Source organism: Mirounga angustirostris, unplaced genomic scaffold (assembly GCF_029215605.1).
Source record: "Mirounga angustirostris isolate CCGP_5_RB_7025 unplaced genomic scaffold, mMirAng1.0.hap1 SCAF_9, whole genome shotgun sequence".
NCBI lineage: Eukaryota > Metazoa > Chordata > Mammalia > Carnivora > Phocidae > Mirounga > Mirounga angustirostris.
The window spans coordinates 105,362,281-105,384,151 of record NW_026991717.1 but is presented as its reverse complement, the minus strand read 5'-3'; the positions used below and the strand labels follow the sequence as shown (position 1 = coordinate 105,384,151).

General features: G+C 47.3%; 1 protein-coding gene across 2 annotated transcripts; it reads left to right on the top strand.

Annotated features, from left to right (window-relative positions):
- The first annotated feature begins 16,237 nt into the window (after nt 1-16,237).
- Nucleotides 16,238-20,975, top strand: SIX1 (SIX homeobox 1). 2 transcript variants are annotated; one of them, XM_064571137.1, is made up of 2 exons: nt 16,238-17,039; nt 19,123-20,975. In XM_064571137.1, the coding sequence occupies exons 1-2, from the start codon at nt 16,539-16,541 to the stop codon at nt 19,141-19,143; spliced, it is 522 nt and encodes a 173-aa protein (XP_064427207.1). In that variant the 5' UTR covers nt 16,238-16,538; the 3' UTR covers nt 19,144-20,975. The 2 variants fall into 2 exon arrangements, with proteins under 2 accessions (XP_064427207.1, XP_045756940.1); XM_045900984.3 differs by having other exon boundaries at nt 16,238-17,098.
- The last annotated feature ends 896 nt before the right edge of the window (nt 20,976-21,871 follow it).

Sequence of the window (21,871 nt, the reverse complement as noted above, 5' to 3'; positions counted from 1 at the left end):
GTCATTATCCCTGAGATGGGTAGGTGAAGTGGTAAGAAAGAACTTTCTGAGGGTGGTTACTCAGATGTATACCTATGTAAAAAAGTTATTGAGCTGTACACTTCAGATTTGTACATTTTCCTATCTAATTATATATATATTAGACATAATTTAAAATATGCTATACTTTAATAACAAGATGAAAATTTAAAAATTAGTCACATTTTCCCAATCAGATTGGCAAAGATTAAATAGTATTGATAGCCATCTGAGGAAAAATAGACTATTGTATCCTGTCAAGGGGAGTGCAAAATGGTATACATTTTGAAAGACAATTTAGCAATATACATCTAAATTTTATAGTTCATACCCTTGGGACACCTGGGTGGCTCAGTCAGTTGAGCATCTGCCTTCTGCTCAGGTCGTGATCCTGGAGTCCTGGGATCGGATCCTACGTCGGGCTCCTTGCTCGGCAGGGAGTCTGCTTCTGCCTCTGCTTCTGCTGCTCCCCCTGCTTGTGCTCTCTCTCTTGCTCTGAAAAATAAATAAATAAAATCTTTAAATAATAATAAAAAAAAATAAATAAATAAAATAAATAAAGTTTATACTCTTTAACTCAGCAATTTCACTTTTAGCCATTTACCCTAGTGAAATATTCACACAAATACTCAAAGGTATATGTGTGAAGATAGTCACAGAGTCATTATTTATGAAATAAAAAGGTTGGAGAAAAAAAAAACCCTGTCCATTCATAAGAGAACAATTAGATAAATTTTTTAAGTTCATGAAATGTCTTATATCCATTAAAAAGTATGAGGAATATCTACATATTTTCACCTGCTAGAAACGAGACTACAAAGTGGGTAAACAGAATGGGAAAACTCAGGTGTCTAGCCTCCATTCTACCACATATCCAGTCACTTATACACTCATTATCTGAGTTTCTTTATTTGTAAAATGGAGTTAACAATATTGCACTTCCTTGTCCATCTCACAGGTGAGGATCAGATGTAAGAAGCCCTTTGAAAAACAGAAAGCATTATAAATGTGCAAAGTATTTTTCTTGAAAAACATTCTTTCATTAACCAAAACTTTGTGTTTATCTTAAATCACCACTCAGTCCACATTTCTTTTCCCTATCATGCTCTTAAACCGGTGTTCTCCAAGTGTGGGCAGCAGACAAATCTCTATCAAAGTGGATGTGGAGAAGTTATCAAAATAATTGAGCTCAGACCCAAATCTACCAAAATTTTGGAACTCCTGAGTTAGATGGATATAGGCATTAAGTCAACCTTTCCCCGTTCCTTAAGAAGAGTCTGGGCTAAATCCCATTAATGGTAGCAGGCCATCGGGTTTAGCTTTGATCTGTCTTGGCTTACGCTTTGCTCTCACGGCAGGCATCAAATGGGCTGGTAAAATAGCACAAATGGTGGGCGTCTGGGTGGCTCAGTTGGTTAAGCAACTGCCTTCGGCTCAGGTCATGATCCTGGAGTCCCGGGATCAAGTCCCGCATCGGGCTCGCTGCTCAGCAGGGAGTCTGCTTCTCCCTCTGACCCTCCCCCCTCTCATGCTCTCTTTCTCTATTTCATTCTCGCTCTCAAATAAATAAATAAAATCTTTAAAAAAAAAAATAGCACAAATGGTACCCCCATTTACTCGATCCCAACAGGAGTCAAAGAACATTCAATGACAAGAACGATGTGATTGCCACTTTGTAGACAAACATGAACCCAGTTTAGCTTGAAGGACTGTAGCTGTTGGGAAACACCATCTCCTGGGCAGCTGCTTTGGCTACTGTCCCCAATTAACTTAGCAGAGTCTCAAAAATAGAAGGCAGCTTCTGTTCTGTTATATAATAAACAGTTCTTTATTTGAAATGACAATATTTACTTTTCCTATAGTGAACTCCGGCAGTCTACTAGGCAGTGGGCAAACAGCAGAAATGCCTGAAATGGAAACTGGAGAAAGCAGTTCAGCTAGTACAGTTTACTCTTTCTACTTGGCCAACGAGTAATGAGAAGATCCCCTTCATGTTTCTCTCACATTGTATCTACTTTGTACAGGACCATGGATTCCAAGTGACTTTGTTACCACCATTTGTATCTTTCCTGTTTTGGCAACTCTCGAAACACCCAAAACAAATGTCAGGTAGTGAGTTCTCCATTACTCAAGTGTTTAAGCAGAGTTGGGGTCGTCCCATCAAAAACGTTTTTTGAGGGATTCTATGTCAAGTGTCAGGTTCAACTGATGAACAAAGGGTCTGGTGTCTATGTTTCCATGATCTCATTTTCAAATGATCTTTAAAGGAGAAAAGTAATAAATTATGATTGTTAACCTTTTCCAATAGTTAATCCCCCTCTTATAAGCAAGAAGCCATGATTTATGTGGTTGTGTTATTTATTATAAAACTCTTCTATACCTTCATAAGCAACAAATGACCACTATTTGAAGTGTAGACAACCACTTTTCGTTTCCTCCTAAATTTTATTTTCCATTCCTTGTATTATAGTGTGCCAACTCTCCAGAACATCTTCATTTCTTGCAGATCTTAAGGGATTGGAGCCCATTTACACTATTACACTATTCTAAAGGTGTCATGTACACTGAGAGATGTTTAAAAAAGCCTTTTGGTTTTTCAAGTGGCATTTGGGAGACAATAGTGACTCCTTGTTCTCTGTCACACTCCTAGGCACTGTTCTTTGGCCAATGAGATTTGCTTTATTTTTGTGACTGGTGCTTAGGTTTTCCTCAAAAATTTTTCCTTCCTGTCTCATTCTCCTGGTCTGTTGTCACTTCTCTGCTAACACATTCAGCAGAAGCAATCTCTTAAAGAGGACAATTTCTATCTAATTACTAGCTAGAAATTACTAGCTAAAATAGATAGAAATTTCTACCTGATTACCAGCGGATTTTATTTTTTAATTTTTTTAATTAAAAAAATTTTTTTAAAGATTTTATTTATTTATTTGACAGAGAGAGATAGCGAGAGCAGGAACACAAGTAGGGGGAGTGGGAGAGGGAGAAGCAGGCTTATTACGTAGCAGGGAGCCCAATGTGGGGCTCCATCCCAGGATCCTGGGATCATGACCTGAGCCGAAGGCAGACGCTTAACGGCTGAGCCACCCAAGCGCCCCTAATTTTTAAAAATTCTTTAAAAAATTCCTTTATTTGACAGAGAGAGAGACGGTGTAAGAGCAGGGGGAGCTGGCAGAGTGAGAGGGAGAAGCAGGCTTCCCGAGGAGCAGGGAGCCTGATATGGGGCTTGATCCCAGGACATGACCCGAGCCAAAGGCAGCCACTTAACTGACTGAGCCACCCAGGCACCCCACATTTTAATGGCGACGAAATTCTTCAGAAACCCAAAGATCCTCCCCACCAGCAAAAACCTAAAGTTCCTCTTTTGAAATTATACAGAGAAGAGTAAATTCTGGTTAGATCAAAATTTGGAGTTTAAACTTTATTCCTGCTGATAAAACCTTCATTTTTTAAATACTCCTACCTCAGGCAGAGTGAATGTTTATCCTCAAAGAATAGCCCATTAATCAGTTGCATTAAAATCACCCAGGGTGCTTGTTAAAATGCAGATTCCAGGGTTTCACTTTAAACCTAAGGAATCAGAAGCTCTGGGGGTAGGGTTCAGTAAGCTGAATTTTTACAAGTGCATCAGGTAATTTGCTTGCCCACTAAATTTGTGAAACACTGCCCTTAAGATTAACTAAATCCGGGGCGCCTGGGTGGCTCAGTTGGTTAAGCGACTGCCTTCGGCTCAGGTCATGATCCTGGAATCCTGGGATCGAGTCCCACATCGGGCTCCCTGCTGAGCAGGGAGTCTGCTTCTCCCTCTGACCCTCCTCCCTCTCATGCTCTCTGTCTCTCATTGTCTCTCTCGCAAATAAATAAAATCTTAAAAAAAAAAAAAAGATTAACTAAATCCTTAATTTTCTGGAATTTCTAATATTCTCCTAAATAAGCCAAAGAAAACAATGATAAGCATTGAAAGTACAACCCAATCTTGTCACAGAATATGTATTCTATTGTAACCCTGTTTATGAACACTTAATAGTTTCTCTGTGGGACAGTTAAGCTGTAGTAATTACCTCATGGTTCTGTAATCTGTATGTCTCCTCCCACATGTCATTTGTACCAACTAAGACTATTGCGTATTTCCAGACAGGATGGAAGAACTACCTGGCCCATGTGGACTGATGCCACTTCATGTTACATTTTCTTTTTCTTGATAACTTAAAGACATTTATGAAATTTCTCACAAGTCTGGAATCTGAATTTTAGAGTCTAACTTAAGGAGAATAATATTTTATAAGGACTCACTAAATCTAAATCACTTTAATCATTGAGCTGTTTCTGGAAAATTGCTTTTTAAATAAACTGGGAAGGAACTGAGATTCATAGCTCTCACCCTCACACTGCCTCTAAATTATAATTCCATGGGCAAATTATACAACCTCTCTGCCGTATTTTTATAATAGGGATAATTACTCTTTGTAATAAGGATATTATCTCCCAAAGTTCTGAGAACATGAGTGAGATCAGGCTTGTAAAATGTCAAAGTTTCTTGAGTGAGGGATCCCATAAAAAGTGTAAATTATTAGTATTCCTTTTATAGGCCTTTAATGAGTTATCGACCTGTCAATGATGAACCTGCCTCTTGAAATATTTCACTTCTTTTTTTTCAGGCTAACTGGGTGACATAATCAGCTCTTAAATTTTCCTGGAGTACTACTTTTAGAAGCTTTAAAATTTAGTCAAAAAACCCCCAAACAAACAGAAAAAGCAACATTACCTCCCTCCCAAACACACATGCATTCCCTAAGACTATCTAGTGTTTACATCTTTATCTTGACTTTCTATCGACTAGATTGATTGAACTTAATAAACCATTTGGGCCATCAAAGCCTCAAGTGCTTTGGGTTAGCTGAAGTATTACAAAGTCCACTAGCTTATTAGCAGTAAACCCTAATGTAGGAAAGTGATTAGAAATAAATTATTTACTTGTTGTCATCTTGGTTATGAAATCATTCTACCATCTATAGTTTCAGTTGCTAGTTTGTGGATTGTTCTTTTAAATTTTTGCTCATCCAAAATTAAAGATTTTTGAGACTCTAGCTAGAAACAAAGCAAAACTAACACTTATCTGCATATCACAATCATTAAATTCTTTAGTAATGTTCTGGAACCTTATTTGGCTCAAGAGGATATTTGAAGATAGTTCCAATGTTTTCAATTTGCAGAGTGGGAGAAGAAATTTCTAAAAATTGAGTCTACTATCTGATCCTGATTACCATACATAGTTGTCTTATATTTTAAAGTTTATTTTGTGAGGACAAGGGGTTCCGGGCTGGCTCAGTCAGTTAGAGCATGTGACTCTTGATCTCGGGGGTCCTGAGTTTGAGCCCCACCTTGGGTGTAGAGTTTACTTTTTTAAAAAGTTTATTTTATAAGGATAAAATATATGTTTTATGCAAAAGAAGAAAAAAACTGAAAAATTGAAAAACAACCCAAATCTGGGATCTATGATAAACAGACTAAATGGATTGACAGATATAAAGAACAGTAAGCGAGGAATGCATGTGATGGTGTGGTAAGGTTGCTCCTCTTGGACAGTGGGCCCATGTGGAGAAAAAGTTTCTGGAACTGAGTCCCTATTGAGAAGTTCCTTGCAGAGTTACATGAAAGAAAAATATTTATATCCATCTTGACAGTGGCACAAAGAGATCTGGGTATAGTTCAGTGGCTTGGGTTTGGTTGACTTCACCTCTTGAACAAATCTGAGGATTAAACATTCACAAATGTTCCTAATATTTTCTGAACAAGGAAGTAAGATATTAGCACTTTTTTTTTCAGTGCTGTATCTACCATTATAGCATCTGTCAGTTAGCCTTAACTTTAAGCCTTATGGAAGAACCAATACATTCTGATTTGAGAGTTTCCCCCACATGGTAAAAATAAAATGTGGAATTTCAGTAACTGGCATGAAAAATTTTGGTAGTACCCAGGAAGTTTTCAGAAACTAGAGCTTTTACATAATATGGAAGTTTTAATGTTTTGAAGGTTCAGTAAATTATGTAGTGCGTAAGAGTGAAGTCTAAATTACCCACTCGGAAGAGTAACCCTATAGCACACATGTCTGGATCCATGTATGCAGATGGACAGATACACTTCATTTCTCCTGGGAAGTTGAGTTCTAAAAGCTATCACTCAGAACAGACGGTTTTATGATTACATAAAAAGAAAAGGAAAGATGACAGAGTCATTCTAAAAATGAAAGTCCTTTTGGAGTATTAACAGCTGAAAACATTACAACTTGAAGATGTGAAAAAAAATCAGCTTAAAACTACAAATTAAAACAACAACAACAACAAAACTTGTGCAGAAGGTTTGAAGCATATGGACACCCACCCAGTTTGTGAGGAGGGCAATGGGAGCCCCAGACTTTAGCTTATTAAAGATGACCTTTCCCCTCTCTAAAATTTCAAAGCTGACGTTTCAAGTGCAGAGCAGACTGTGTGCCATATGTAACATGACCTCAGCTCCACTCTGCCCGAGCACTGATGCCATCACTAATGAGAGGTGAAAGGTCCTTTTCTTGCAGCTTTTTCAGAAACCCACCAACTCTTGCCTGTGAAGTAAGACTCCTCCCTCCCTCCCTCACCATCCCCTTGATTTCAAGCGAACTGCATTTAATACACAGCCTCAAAACACTTTTATTACAGGTCGATTTGCTTATAGCCACAGCCAAATGACAGGATGTACAATCATATGCAGAAGAAAATATTTATTTTGACTCAGAAGGCAAAGGGATTAAGAGAACATTGTATTAACCTTGCCTTTCATCTATGTTTTAAAGGGAAATTCTCCAGAGGCGTCTATTGAAGTTCTATTTTTTTTATAAAGACTATCAAAGACTTTTAGGAGGCCAGGTGTGTGTTTATCTGAGGGGAGGGGAGAAAGGGAAGAAACTGTATTGAGGGAAAAGGCAGCTTCACAAGGCTGCTTCAGACTGCAAAGATGTTTGTGCAGAAATCTGTTATAGGCATTCCTAACCAGCCAGCTCCCCCCACCCCCACCCTTTTTTTCCTGCTGCTTGGAAACAAAATAGCTTTTTTTCCAAGCAGGTTGTTATCATATTCATGGCATGGTCAATTTCCGTTTGCCAAGAAAATATTTAAGCTGATCAAAGAAATTAGAAAATCGGATGAATAGAAACAGACGTTCCCGCAAGAGAAGTGTTTCTCAATGTGAAGAGGCAGGCGGATTGCAGCCAGGCCACCCAGTTACTCCTAGGAAATTGCTCTCTTGCCAAAGGCGGAACTACAGGGCCACCTAAATTCTACCGGAAGGGCTATGGAAGAGTCTCTACTCCCCAAAAAATTCACATGGAGACTGGAGCTTGAGACTCTCTGGTGACAGACGTGTAAGGAGAGGTTCGGTTCTGGTCATCTATGTAAAAACCAGGAGGGCCTTTTACCACATCCGTTAATACAGAGGGACCTTTCAAGACAGAAGATGAGGGACTTTGGGATCCTTTTGCTTTGCTTCGCCTTCTTTATTACGAGCACGGAAAGACAAGAACACATTTTCCTTTGTAGATGGCAGAGGAGAAGTATGTACTTTTGGAATGGAGGGATAGCAGTTTCTCCTGAATTCATATAAATTCAGTTTTTAGATTTGTGGGTTTGGGTGGGGAATGGTTGACAGCAGTTGTCTTCGGGACCCTCTGGTCTCTGAGTGTGCGCCCCGGCTAACTGGTGACGGTAAATAAGAGGGTCTTCTCTTCGTTGTTCCTGGGCAAGGCGCGGCCAAACCAGGTGAGGCCACTTGCTGCGAGGCTTCGATTTGAAGATTGGTCGGCGTCCGGGTTTCCTTCTGGAGAATTCACGAAACCGAAAAGCCGGCCCCGCTCCGGGCAAGGGAATCCGGAATCGCTCCGCTCCCTGCTCGCCTCGGGGAAACTGGGGCACCTCGATCGTCAGTGAAGCGAGACCGACCCTACCCAACACCTCCAGTTCTCTGAGGAAGAAAGCGAGGGGAGGATGGCCCTGAAAGAAGGCAACTGTGGGGAAAGCTAAAGGAACCCAGGGAAGATCCCCTTCCTGCGAGTCCGGCTCGGGGCTACTCGGCGCTGGCAAGGCCACCACAGGCCAGGCGGTTCCCGGGCGGTGGGCCGAGAATCCGCCGGGCCAACTAGCCCCTCCCCCCGCGCGCCCCTCCCCCCCGGGACTCAGCCGGCAGATGTTCTTTTCTTTTTTGTTTCAGTTCCTGCCGGCCAGCCCGGGGATCCTTTGCCAGGAAGACAGCGCCCTCTCTCTCCTGCGGCCGCGCCCGCCGCGCCTGGACCCCCTCCCTGCTCCGCTGACCTCCGCGCGCCTGCTTTTTGCCCCTGCCCTCCTCAGCCCGGTCCCCTCCTTCACGCCCCCGCGAATAATCGCCTCGGGGAACAACCCACGACAGCGGCGGGGTCCGAGGCCTGCGCTTGGCGGGGCCGGAGCGCCCGACCTCTGGCTGCAGCTCTGGGCGGAGCTGTCCCCGGCGCACACGCGGCGCCGGAGAGCTCTCGCGTGGCCCCAGGGAGGGGTTCCGGGCGCAGGCGGTGGGACCCGAGCGAGGCCTGGCTCCCCGGCCTAGGCACTGCCCGCGGGCGGGGGGGCGGGGCTGCGAGCTCTTTTCCGCGCGCGAGCGCGCACGCGGCGACTTGGACGCGCGCGCGCACCTGGCAGAGCGGCTTATCCCGGTCCGCAAGATCCGCCGGCCAAAAGTGGACCTGGATCTGCAAGCCGGGTGATGGGAGGGTGGCGAGTGAACTTGAGTGGAGGCAAGGAAAGTTCTTATAGCCTTGTTCCAAGCCCTAAACGCGTCCCTCGCGGTCTGCCAGCTCTGGAAGCCTCACCCTGCGGGCTTGCAGAAGGGCACAGCCGCGGTGTTAGAAAAGTTGTTGCAAAATCCAAACCCAGGCGGGTGGGCGAGACGCGCGGAGGGGCATGAGTGGGCATCTTCCCAGCACGCTCCACCCAGTATTTCTTTCCACACAGCTCAGAGGACTAGCGCTTCAGACAAATGCCGCTCGGCCCATTCAGAGCGGAGGCTGTCAAGCTTCTGTCCGCAAACATCTGGATCCTTTAGAACCCAATGTATTCGTGTGGGACTGCAAAAACATTTCCTATGGCGTGGATTTTCACCGACACAGGTACAGGCCTGAAGTACTTTCACACTCCTTCCCCCAAACTCTCCTTGCGCCTGGGAGCCACAGGGGTAGTTCCCCTCGAGCTGACCCGGCTCCAGCGCGCAAGCAGCTCTCAGAAATGCACTAATTGAGTCGCAAACCACCGCCGCCCTAACAAAGCGATCCATCTCGGCAGCTCAGCGCCCAATTTGTCCACAGCACTTTCTTCCGCAATTCAGAAGCATTATCTTGTTTTTAGAAGTATCGCGGCAGAAACGTGGCAATTATCCTAGGCTCGGGTTACGCTAAATGGCTTTAGGCTGAGAAATGGAAGAATACAAATGCCGAGAACGTGCTGATCGCCTCGCTGCGGGGCCTGGACCAGGGTAGGGTAAGCTAGGGAGATTTCGTAGGGGTGGAGGAAGGAGGTCTAGGGCAAGTTCTAACTCTTGGTTGTCTCTCCCAATGGCATCAGCCAAAAAGAAGTGTCGGGCCTTTGTCCCTAGTGATTAAAGATTCTGAGCGATGGACCCTCGGAGGTTGAAAGAGAAGAGGGTCATATCCTGGCATGACCGGGCCTCGGCAGAGTTTCAGGCACTACTGGAGTAAAGAAGGGAAGAGACGTCGAGGGTCAGCGAGAAAAGATGGATAAAACTCCTGTTCCTCTTAGGTACAAGTACGCTAAAATTGGGGAGGAGGGAATTGCACTGGGAGAAGATACGAGCAAAGAGAGTCGGCTCTGACGAATGGGGAGAGGCTTTCACTGCTGAACGAGGGTCAGGCCTGGCCTGGGAGCCCAGGCAGACGCTGCATTTTGGGAACCCGCGGGAACGGCAGAGGCCCAGAGACCACGAAGCATCGCCATTATCAGGAGAAGGAAAAAAAAGAAGACGAAAAAAAAGCTTTTAAGAATCTTCATCTCTGTCCGCCAGGGTGAGTTTGGGCCTGGAAAATGGGAAGAAAAGAAAAAAGAGAGTAGCAAAAGGCGTTCGGGTGCGGCGCCGGGTGTGCAGACGCCTTTGCTAGCCCCAGCCGCCCAGCCCACAGTGGTAGCCACGCTGTGCGCGTGTCTCTTTCTCATTCTGCTCAAACCAGCCCCCACATCTTGAAGTAATCAGCAGCCGAGAAGGGACTCGTCCCCCTGGCATCTCAGGTTAAAGGAGGAGGTCCAGGAAAATGTGGTAGAGCCATTACAAGAAACCCGAGCCGCAGTCATCAGGGACTCCAATTGCCATCGCATTAGGATTGATTAGAGACCAGCAGTACCGTAATGACCCGGAAAGAGGGGCAGCCAGGGATTATTAATATCAGAATGTGCCGGGGAAGTGCGGTGGGAGGGGGCTGAGGGGAGGGAGGGAAGAGTAACGTGGGGAGGAAGAAGTTTTAAGTTACTAGGATTTATATATAAGTGCAGGCTTACCTGAAGAAACTGGATAGTCACTGAATCACGCAAACAATAAATCTAATTGCATCTTAAATTTCAAGAAGCCTGATTTTGGGGGGGGGTGGGGGAGGAGTAAAACCATCGTGAAAACCAGGCCAACATCTTAGTTTTTATGAACATGTAGTTATATAAAATTGTAAGAATCTAAGGGAAAAGATGAGGTGGGGGTGCTGGATGTACACTTTCCTTACCAGGGGGCCTCTTAAAAAAGGATTTGGGGAGTGCAGTTTTGGGTTACTTTGGGTCTTCTCTCCAGGGCTAGGGGGTAGTGGAGTAGACATTTTCTGCAGAGTCTGTAGAGGTGTAATAACCCAAATTTTAATTGAAATAGTGATACCTAAGTAGTGGCTTTTGTTTTTTGTTTTGTTTGAGACACCAGTGATCAGGATCCCTAAGAGATGTAGAGAAGAGAGTGTTTGTCTCCTTCCTTGGACTGTGAGCCAAAACAAATCAGCCCCTGATGGTCTGGGCTGAAACGCAGCTCACTGGATAATTAACTCCATCTTTCCAGTCCACCCTAACTGTTTATTTAGTGTCACCCTGCATTACCGTCACTAGCACTTTCCTCTGAACAGGAGGAGCTGCAGGCTTTCACCTCCCAAAAGGAAATTCTTCTTAGCTTAGACAGATGCGGTATTCAGGATGTACATTAGTTGAGAAAAAAGTTGATTGGAAATTCAGTGGAAGATAAGGACTCTTGAAGATTTTTTTTTTTTTGGTAAATTTGCCCTAAGATGATATTAATAAAAAGGTGACAAGAGTGTCTTCAGTTCTTAAGAATGGATTCTTATAACACTCCCCTTCATTTTCTAGAAAGGTGCTTGGCATCTGGTGTCGAGTGGCATCTTCTGGCTCAAATATGGTCATTGGCGAGTCCCTCAGCCACAGCCTTCTCAGAACGCAGCTGAAGGCGGCCCTTTCCGTCCAGGTGGCCAGCCCACCTTCTTCCTCCGCCCTACCCACCGGCTCCCCCACGTTTTGTCGACGCCACCGCTTAGCTTAGCTGGTCTCCAGGCTGAGCGCGATGCCCCTGCCCGGACTTCAGCGTTGACTTGCCCCGCGCCAGCACCCTCTGTCTGTGAAACCTCAGGTCCGCGGCAGAAAGATGCAGGCGCCCGGAGCCTGGCGGAAGGGAGGGGACCCGCCAGAGAGAAATAAAGAGATCCCGAGGGTGTGTGTGTGTGTGTGTGTGTGTGTGTGAGTGTGTGTGTGTGTGTGTGAGAGAGAGAGAGACAGAGACAGAGACAGAAGGACAGAGAGAAACAGAACAATGAGACTGAGACAGTGAGGGAGAGAGGGTGAGAGAGATAAGAGAATAAATGAGAAATGAGAAACGAGGTTTGCACACAAAATAAACGAGTTTCCTCTTTCAGAATGAAAAGAGAGAAGTTAGAGGGACACACAGAGAGAGACCAGACGTGGGAGGACACACACAAGGGAGGATAGGCTCTCCAAACCCACAGCCCAGCCCTGTCCTCCAATCTGAGTTCCCTCGCAGTGCTGTCTCTCAGTGCTGGTCTTCGTCTCCTTTCCCCGCCCCTGGGACAATGCGGAGCCTGTATTTTCAGGAGCCGCGCGGGGCGGCAGGGTTTTTAGCAGCAAGCCGGGCTAGCAGCCCGCTCTGTTTGTCCAGGTGTGGGCGGGGGGCGCCGGTCTCCTGGCGTCTTGGGCTGGCGCTGGATTTTCTCACCAAGGAAGTGGGAGGCTCTCCTCGCAGCTTCCCGCTTCCAGGAGAAAACTGCCTCTTTCCATACATACATAAATATATTAGGGGAACAGACAAATCTTCATTGTTCAGAAATAAGCTGCGGAGGCCGGCCGGCTCCCCTTGGCCCTGCCGAACGAGGTTGGAAAGGAGGGAGGGAGAGAGGCGGGGGCCGCGCGGATCCGGTGTCACGTTGCAGATTCCCACTAAAGATAACGAAACGCGATCTATTTTTCAGAACAGCAAGTGGATGGGAAAGAGCCTTGACAACACAAAACTCATTTACTAATGGACTGGTTTTGAGTTTCTCTTCTCGGGGTCCGCAAATCTCCCTGCCTGAGTCCTCGGCCTATTCAGACCTCGCCGGGAGCACGGTCCCCCAGGAGGCAGGGGGGCGGCTGCTCCGGCGCCGTGCTGGCCGTCGCAGCCCGGGATCCCAAGGGTCGAGGGCACCCGGCGTTTCCAACCAAGCAGAGGAAAAAGGTGAATGTTGTCACTGCAGCCAGGATTTGGGGAGTCTCCGCACTGCCCCAGAACGACGACGCTAATTTATTGAAGGAACACCTCCCGATGCTCTTCCCTTCCAAATATCTGTAGGTAGAGTAAGATCCCCGCTGTAGTTCTTGATGGCGAAGGAATGCCAAGAAAGCGGGCCGGGAGCCCCAAAGCATCTCTCTCCAAGCCAGAAGGGAAGCAAGTGGGTTCCACACAGAGGTTTTTAAACCAAGGCCTTATATATCGACCCAGCCGAGAAACCCCACCAGCAGCTAGTGCATTGGCCTTTTCCAGAAACCGGTTGTGCGCACCCGGCGGTTACCTGCACTGAGGAGGCACAGAAGAGCCGAAACCAGGCGTCGGGCGACGGTCGCCAGCCGCGTTACCCTCGGGAGCCGCCGAGAAGCAGCAAGGGCAGCAGCTATAGTTGCTCGTTCCCTTTAAATCTCCGACGCATCTCTGTTTTTCGTGTGATTTGCATTGACAGCAAAGGTTTTAAGTTACTAGAACAACTCAAACCTTTCTGTGTGCGATTTAAAATGGATCATTTGGTTTATGTGGTTTGTAAATTCATGTCATTTTACCTCTTTTAGTGGTTTTCACTGAAAGGCTCCATTTTGGGAAACCTTATATATCCGAGCCAACAATTAACATTTATAACAATTGGTTTCCCTAACCAAGGAATCGAAATAGTAGGTAGGCTCATTGGTACAATGCGAATAGCACCTCTCCTTTCTAGTCCCGCGATCTATTGGATTAAACGCAAGGAGAAAGGCTGGTGGGCCCGGGCCCGGCCTCTGAGGACTAGCACCACAGCTCATCATCGCGGTGCCGCAATCGCGGCACCCACGCGGTCATCTCCCCAGTTGTCGCCAACGTCTCTCACGTCCTTGCTCCTTTTGAAGAAAGATGAAAAGAAGTGGGCAGAGAGGTCTGAGGAAGCAGAAAAAAAGGTGGTCATATTGGTGTCTAATTGCCATCTTTCTGCTCCTCGTCATCCCCTGTAAATTTATACCTGCCCTTATTTGTCCAAGCTACGCCTCATTTCCTTATACAAAATTGTTAATTATAAAGTACACCCCATACTCAACTTACCGTTTGTCTTTTAAGAGACGTGGCTGGACTTACAGACCCTCCACCCCCTACACACACATTTTAATTCTGCGCACTTGCTCCAGACTTGAGGGTATTAACTGATTTTTAGAGCGGAGTTTAAGCTTCCGTTCTGGTCCTCATACAGCTGCCATGTCAATAAGGACTATTCCAAGAAGAGACGTTCCTTCTGGCAGGACACTGCAGCCCCTTAAGACTTCATCTGAAACACCATGAGCACTAAAATAAGACGGCGAGGGAAAATTACCAGACACATGGGCTTGGGCTCAGCCGTGCCAGGCTTCCAGTTTAGAAAGTAAGTCATTGGGCACACCATATGGTAGGGGCCCTTTTGAAATAATACGCACGAAGAAGAAGGAGAAGGAGAAGGAGAAGAAGGAGAAGAAGAAAGAAAAAAGAAAAGAAAAATAAGAAAGAAAAGAAATATTATGCACCCATTACATGGATTTTTAAAAAAAATAACTCTAAAGGTAATGAAATATCAGCATCTATTTCCAAGGTCTAATTGCATGGGATACTGCAGAATTTTAAGGATGCAAAAATGCATTGTGTGGGAGTTCAGGGGAGAAGCAGCTTCTCTCTACTTGGTACCTCTGGAGAGACAGCCAGGACAGAAGGGTGAAACCCTTCATGAGTTTAAAATGTACATTGCAGGGTGCACTGAACTGGGCACATTATTTTGAAACCATATAAATAATACCAGGGGAAACTTATGCAGTGCTCCTTCTCCCACTTATGTCTTAATACATAAATGGTTCTGTGGAGCTGGGCTCTGGCTAATGTAATCAAAACATATTTGAAGAAGACAAGCAAGTTTAAAGAGCCTAGAGTTTGTTCTTCACATTCACTAAGAGGGTGCATTTAAATCAAAAGCATTTTTGAAGTGTACTTAAAATTCTGTTTTGAACTTATCTAATCAGAGATAAGTATAGTTATAAAGTCACTCTCCTTCTACCATTCTGCTCCCCTTATCTTCCCGCATTGTTCTTATCTGCTGCCAGTCTCAGCTACTGACAATAGATTATCTTTGTTTAGAGACACTAATTGTTTTCAAAATCTTTTTAATAATTGCTTTGGAACAAGGTGTGCAAATGAGGCTTAAGATAATTACAGCTTCATTTGTTTGTACAGTTTTACTAAACATTCTCCACATATACACAAAATAACAGATGGTGGGACTGAAATTGCAGGACATCTCTCATTCCCTGGCTGTAAAATAGGCCTGCGTTGCAACCTACACACACACACACACACACACACACACACACACACACACACACCCCTCTTTATTTAATCTTCTTGGAGCCGCTGTCGTCCTGGCTTTGAGGGCAGTGTCCCTCTCAGAGCAGGGCAAGGATTAGGTTACAATCAGATGGCTATTGGAGCCGGACACAGTTTTATTTAATTTACACCCCATCCAGCGCCTTTCGTTCGAGGTTCCCAAAGCATTTTTGCTAATAGCAAGTAAAGCTTCTCGGCATTCCTCAGTAGCAGAGGAATGGAAAACGCAAACGCGCCGATGGGGAAACTGAGTCCAGAAAGCTGCCCGCTTAAACCACAGAACGTTAAGATACCAAATCACAAATGAACCCTCAGAATCTTTATTTGCTCAGCAACAATGCTCTAAACAGCTCTTCGCATGGTCCCAAATAGTCGTGGCCTCTTGAAAATGAGGGAAGCGCTATCCAGCTGGGAATACTTGTGCCCTATGGAGGGCGGTGGGGGCGAAGGAAGAACGGCGGAGGAAATTAGGCTCCTAGAGTTGAAGTCAGCCGGGGAGAAGCCACTCTTCCAGAGGCTGCAGCCCGGAGCCCAGTTCTGATCTTGTATTATTTATCGCGTTCCCTAAGCTATTCATCAATCCATTATTTATTCATTCCAACATTAAGGTAATTAAATATGAGCTCACCGGCAAAGGGCAAGTCTGCAAGGGACAGGGACAGGGGTACGGAGGAAGAGGAGAGGAATTATAAGGTCTGGAGTCATTGATTTGTGCAGAGATGTGCACGGCTGCCCTTAGGTGACACTGGAGAGGGGGCTCACGTTGCAGGGTCCTGACGCGCTCACCCACTCACACCCCCCGCCCCCGGGCAGCGCGGCTCCCTCCTCCCCCGTCTCACCCTTCTTCCCACCTCTCCGGGTCCTTCTCCTCCCACCACTCCCTATCCCGGGCTCCACTGCCGCGCCCTCCCCGCGCGGGGCGGCGCGGCCTCGCTGCCTGGCCCGGCGGCGCGCGGGCTGGCCAGCCCCGGATAGGCGCCGCCCGCAGCCAATCAGCGCGCCGGGGGACGCTGCGCGCTTTAAGGCCGCTGCGGGGAGAACAGAAACCAAGTTCCCCGGCAACGAGCAGCATCAACCCGGCGGGAGGCGGGAGGCCGGAGCCAGAGAGGCCCAAAAGGCTGCGGAGTGAGCCGGCCGCTCGGTGTCCAGCGCCCCGCCCCCCCCCTCGTCCTTCTTCCTCGGCCGCCCAGCCCTAAATTTCGACCAGCTTTTTCGCCTACGGAAATCCTAGGGAGGGGGTTAGGAGCAGCTGCGCCCCCCTCCCTGCGGCTGCCGCCCCCTGCTTTTTCGGCGCTGCTCCCTGCCGCGTGCGCCCGGGCAGTGCACCTCGGCAGGCCCCAGCCATGTCGATGCTGCCGTCGTTCGGCTTCACGCAGGAGCAAGTGGCGTGCGTGTGCGAAGTTCTGCAGCAAGGCGGGAACCTGGAGCGTCTGGGCAGGTTCCTGTGGTCGCTCCCCGCCTGCGACCACCTGCACAAGAACGAAAGCGTGCTCAAGGCCAAGGCCGTGGTTGCCTTCCACCGCGGGAACTTCCGCGAGCTCTACAAGATCCTGGAGAGCCACCAGTTCTCGCCTCACAACCATCCCAAGCTGCAGCAACTGTGGCTGAAGGCGCACTACGTGGAGGCCGAGAAGCTGCGCGGCCGGCCGCTGGGCGCGGTGGGCAAATATCGAGTGCGCCGAAAATTCCCGCTGCCGCGCACCATCTGGGACGGCGAGGAGACCAGCTACTGCTTCAAGGAGAAGTCACGGGGCGTGCTGCGCGAGTGGTACGCGCACAACCCATACCCCTCGCCTCGTGAGAAGCGGGAGCTGGCCGAGGCCACCGGGCTCACCACCACCCAGGTCAGCAACTGGTTTAAGAACCGGAGGCAAAGAGACCGGGCCGCGGAGGCCAAGGAAAGGTACGCGGCGTGCTTCCCGCTGCTCGGGCGACCCCGGGAAGCCTTCCTTTCCCCTCCGCCCCTTCTCGCCCCTGCTGGCACCCGCCACCGCGTCCTCCCGGCCGGCTGGAGCCCGTCCGCGGGGCGGCGCCCAGGCCTCCGCGGTACTGCAGCGAAAGTTCATGAACTCTGAGATCGCTTGCTAGGGATGGGGAGTCATTTGATTTGAGCGCCCGCGCGTGGGCTTCTTGGGGGTGTGAGTGTCAGGAAATATTGGCGCTAGGTTTGTTTTTCATGCCTCCCTGGTTGGCTGGGGCGACGAGTGGGGGTGGGGGGTGCGGAGTGCGTTTCGAGATCCACTACAGGGGAAGTGTTGATTGGTGTCTCCAGGAAAGGGGTTCGGTGGGGGCTGAGGGTAGCGAACCTCTCTGCTCCTGCTCCCCAGAGGGGTGGAGCTGGCCTGAGACATCTGCTCTGTCCCCACTCCCGCCGCGTTCCGTACTCGCTCTCTCCTGGTAGGCTTTTTGGGCGAGAGGTCGCCGCTTCATTCCGTACTAGCTGTACAAAGGGAGGAGACTTTAAAAAGAAATCCACAGAAAAGAGGGCTTTGGAAGAGTTGGCGCTTCATTATCTGGCGCCTGCTCCTCTCGGGGCTGCCTCGCGCGTGTCGCGCTGCCTCGGCGGGTGCATCTGGCGGTCCGCGCCGCCGGCCCGGATGAGGAAGGGGTCCCCAGTCGCAGACTTCTCTCTGGAGCTCAGAAGGCAATCTTATTTTAACCTGTCTCCGCCTCCGCCCTCCTCGCGCGAACACCCCGGTCCACCTGGCCCCGCTCCATCCGTTTGCTGTGCAGTTTCCGGACGAGGTTCGGAAGAGCGCGGGGAGGCGGCGGCGGCGGCGGCGAGGGCGCTCCGGGAAGCCGAGGAGTTTTGGGGAAACCTAAGCGCCCGGGAGGGCTGGGTTTCCTTTGTTCGCTTCCGAGCCTGGGGGCCGCACATGTCGCCTCTGCGTTCCCCTCTGGGTGGAAAAGCGTGGAGCCTGGATCCTCTCGGCTGCAGTGGCTTTTCTGGGCGAGAGACTGGGAGGGCCGGGGAGAGAAAGAGGGAGCCAGGCAGGCGCTGGGGCCGAGGAGGATGGGCCTGAAGGCGGAAGCGGTCAGGGCTTCGAAATGCTGAAGTTTACCAGCACCGAGCATCCGGACCGACGCCCGGGCATGCCGCACCGGCTCTCGGGCGGAGCGGGGTCTCGAAGTTTCCTCTGCGGGGAAACGGTGCGCTGCTGTGGGTGTCCGACAGGGGGTTTGAGAGGGGGGCTCTGAGGGACTCAGGACTGGGCGACTAACACGGGGCCAGGGACAATACGGTTCCAGTTAGATTTTAGTTACAAAACGGTCGTCCTGTAAGCCAGGCCCGAGGGCCCACTCCCTGCTGAAATCGGCTTCGCTCCCTGTGTTTACTCAGGTCACTGGGCTGCTCCGGACACCACTTCCCATGACCTGTCCTGTGCTTCTGAAACCGCAACCTCCGGGCAGGGCCAGGGAAACTCGACGTTTAATTGTTTCCTCAGATGGGAACAGGGCAATTGACTTGATTCACCCTAGACATCTGCGCGTGGGGCTCTGTTGGTCCTCTGATCATTTTCTTTATCACCAACAACTATTTGTTGGAAGACTTTCAAACTTAATTACTTCTAAATGTGGTGCTGGTTGAGAGGTATTTAAAAATAACTGCTTGAACAAAATTTTTAAAGTAATTTCTGTGTTTCACATAAGTCCTACTGATCTGGCTTTCTAAAATCTGGAAGAGGAAAGGACCTGGCTCCCCACAAGCTCTGTCCGTAGTTCCCCATTTCTCCAGACTCCTCTGCCTCCTTACTTCCCCCAGGACCCTTGGGAATGGGTGGGAGGGCACAGCTCCTCCATTCGGGTATATGACTGATTGCACAATGGCCCTTTCCTTCTTCCAGCTCCCCTCCTTCCACTCACACTTTTTTTAACCTACTTTTTTTTTTTTTTTTTAACCATATGGTGTTGTCCTCTATTTCTTAGGGAGAACACCGAAAACAATAACTCCTCCTCCAACAAGCAGAATCAACTCTCTCCTCTGGAAGGGGGCAAGCCGCTCATGTCCAGCTCAGAAGAAGAATTCTCACCTCCCCAAAGTCCAGACCAGAACTCGGTACTTCTGCTGCAGGGCAATATGGGCCACGCCAGGAGCTCAAACTATTCTCTCCCTGGCTTAACCTCCTCGCAGCCCAGCCACAGCCTGCAAGCCCACCAACATCAGCTCCAGGACTCCCTGCTGGGCCCCCTCACCTCCAGTCTGGTGGACTTGGGGTCTTAAGTGGGGAGGGGCTGGGCCTGGAAGCAGTGACTAGGGACACCTGTAAATAGAAATCAGGAACATTTTTGCAGCTTGTTTCTGGGGTTCTCTGCATATAAAGGAATGGTGAACTTTCACAAATATCTTTTTAAAACTCAAAACCAACAGCAATCTCAAGCTTAGTTGCCTTCTTCTTCTCTCCGACTCTTGCATTTCCCATCCCAGTGCAGAGATCAGGAAAAAAAAAAAAAAACCCAAACAAACAAAAGCACCCAGTCACCCAGTCTTGGTTCTGGGCAATCCATGTGCCAGCTTCAGTAGCCTTTCTTTTTTTTTCAGTGAATGGGAATTACAAATCAACTGGATTTTAAATATTTCCTTTTAATTTATTTATGGAAAAGTCTTTTGGGGAAGAGGAAAAGGAAATGAAGAAAGAGAGAGAGAAGTCAAAATTGTGAAAATAAGAGCCTCCAGCCAGGAGGAACTGGTGGCATTCTTAAGGTGAATAGAAAAAATATGATCTTATAACTTTCTGATGGGGAAAATTAAGTTTACATTTTTCATTATTTAGTGTTAAACACTTTTATGTAGATTAAAATGAAAGAACAGTATTAGGGGGAAAAAAAAGTGCCTAAACGTCTTAATGCTCTCTGTGTAAGGCAGTTAGAAATAGCAGTGACCATTAGTAATACAACTATTTTTGTCAAATTTAGTGGGGTTTTTGGTTGTTGTTTGTTTTCTTGGGTTTTTTTAATGGCAAACTTTAAAAATGTACCAATGTGAAAAAAACACTTTCCTGAATGCCATTACTTCTCATGCCCTTGAAGCTTTCATATCTGTAGCCTACTCCTGTTAAGGGTTTCTTTTGTTTCTAGTTTCTAGCCTGCAAAAATATACGACAAATCTGGCAACCTGGTATTTGTTACTAAAACAGCATGTGTTTTCAGGTTTCTTTTCTATTGTACCTAAACCAGTCTAAATTAAAACTTAGTAGAACACCAGGAGTATGATTCTGTTTCTGAAAGGTGAGTTGTGTATTGCTGTCATTGGCCTCCCCCTCTTTTTTTTTTGAAGTTTTCTTGCTTTCTTACTTAATGGTGGTTGTGAATTGCAGGGTACTTTGAAGGCCACCACCTGAGCCAGGAGTGGTGACTGAGTTGATTATGTGACAGAAAAAGAGTGAAATTAGCTTTGGGGTATTTATTTTTTTATTATTTAGGTATGAAGTTTTGTTTACCACTAGCTCTTCTCCACAGCGTTCATATGTTAACTCCCGCTCTTTTGTATTAATGGGTTTATGACAAGACTGTGAAAGTAAAATAATTTATCTGCTTGGAAAGAAAAGGGGGGGGGCACTTGAACAAGGATAACAACATTGTGAATTAATCTGTATAAATAGAAAGCAGACCAGTAGGACCAGAGCTCTTTGCGCTGCTGCCGGATAGTGTCCAGAAAAATCCCAGTAATCATGTAGGCTCCATATTATTTTTGCCTGGGGCAAAAATGATGTATCTTTGTATTTAGCTTTTAAAATTAGTGAAACAAATGGCATTATTTATTAAAATTCTACTCAGGATAACAGGACTGGCTTGCTTGTGCTTTGTAAAAATATTGCTCCCCAGAGAGAGTCTATTTATTTTCTGACATGACAGTTTCATAATTTTGATTTTTCCTCATCCGTGTCACTATTAATATATTCATTTTTTTCTTACTCTTTCCTATCTTTCCTGTCCTGATCTAGGAGATTGAGGTGTGTGTATGGGGTGGGGAGTGGAATTTAGGCCTTATTATGAGTTGGTTTTTTTTTTTTTTTTAAATGTCAAATAGCTTTGACTGAGTTCAAAGGAGAAAGGATCACTGTACTTAACTGTAGTCACTTTTACTTATAAAGTCATTTTTTCCCCCTCAGTGATGGACAGATGTGCACACAGCCGCTGGGAGACCATCATTTGGATTGGGAGCTCAGGGTCCCAATCTCCCTTGTTAGTGTTTTGGATCATTAAGTTGGTGTTTATTTAAGTCACGAGGGTGTTTATTCTCCATGTCTTGGGCCACGGAGAAATGCCACCCTCTGCAGGAGGGGCTCTCACAGGGGATCTCCGCACATTCTTCACATTCACTCCCCAAAACAAACACCCTGCACAAAGATAGCTTTCAATGACCCTGACAGGCTTCAAAGGACACCGCGGAAATCTCCCTGGAAAATAAGGAAGGGCCAATTACTTTAATTTCTTACATGCCCTCTCTTCCTACTCCGCTGACTACCCCCCACTCTTCCAGCTCCGCTTGGAATAATTTTAGACTCGTGGAAGGTCTGTTTCCCTGGGCGCCGGGGCCCACTTCCTGCTCCCTCAGTTGGTGAATCTTGGAAAGAAAGGTCTGCAGATCTGGCGAGGAGCAGAGCGGGCCAGTCCTGTAAAAACCCCTGTGATTACTGCTTGTAAACTCGTTAAAAGGACAATTTTCTGTCGCAGT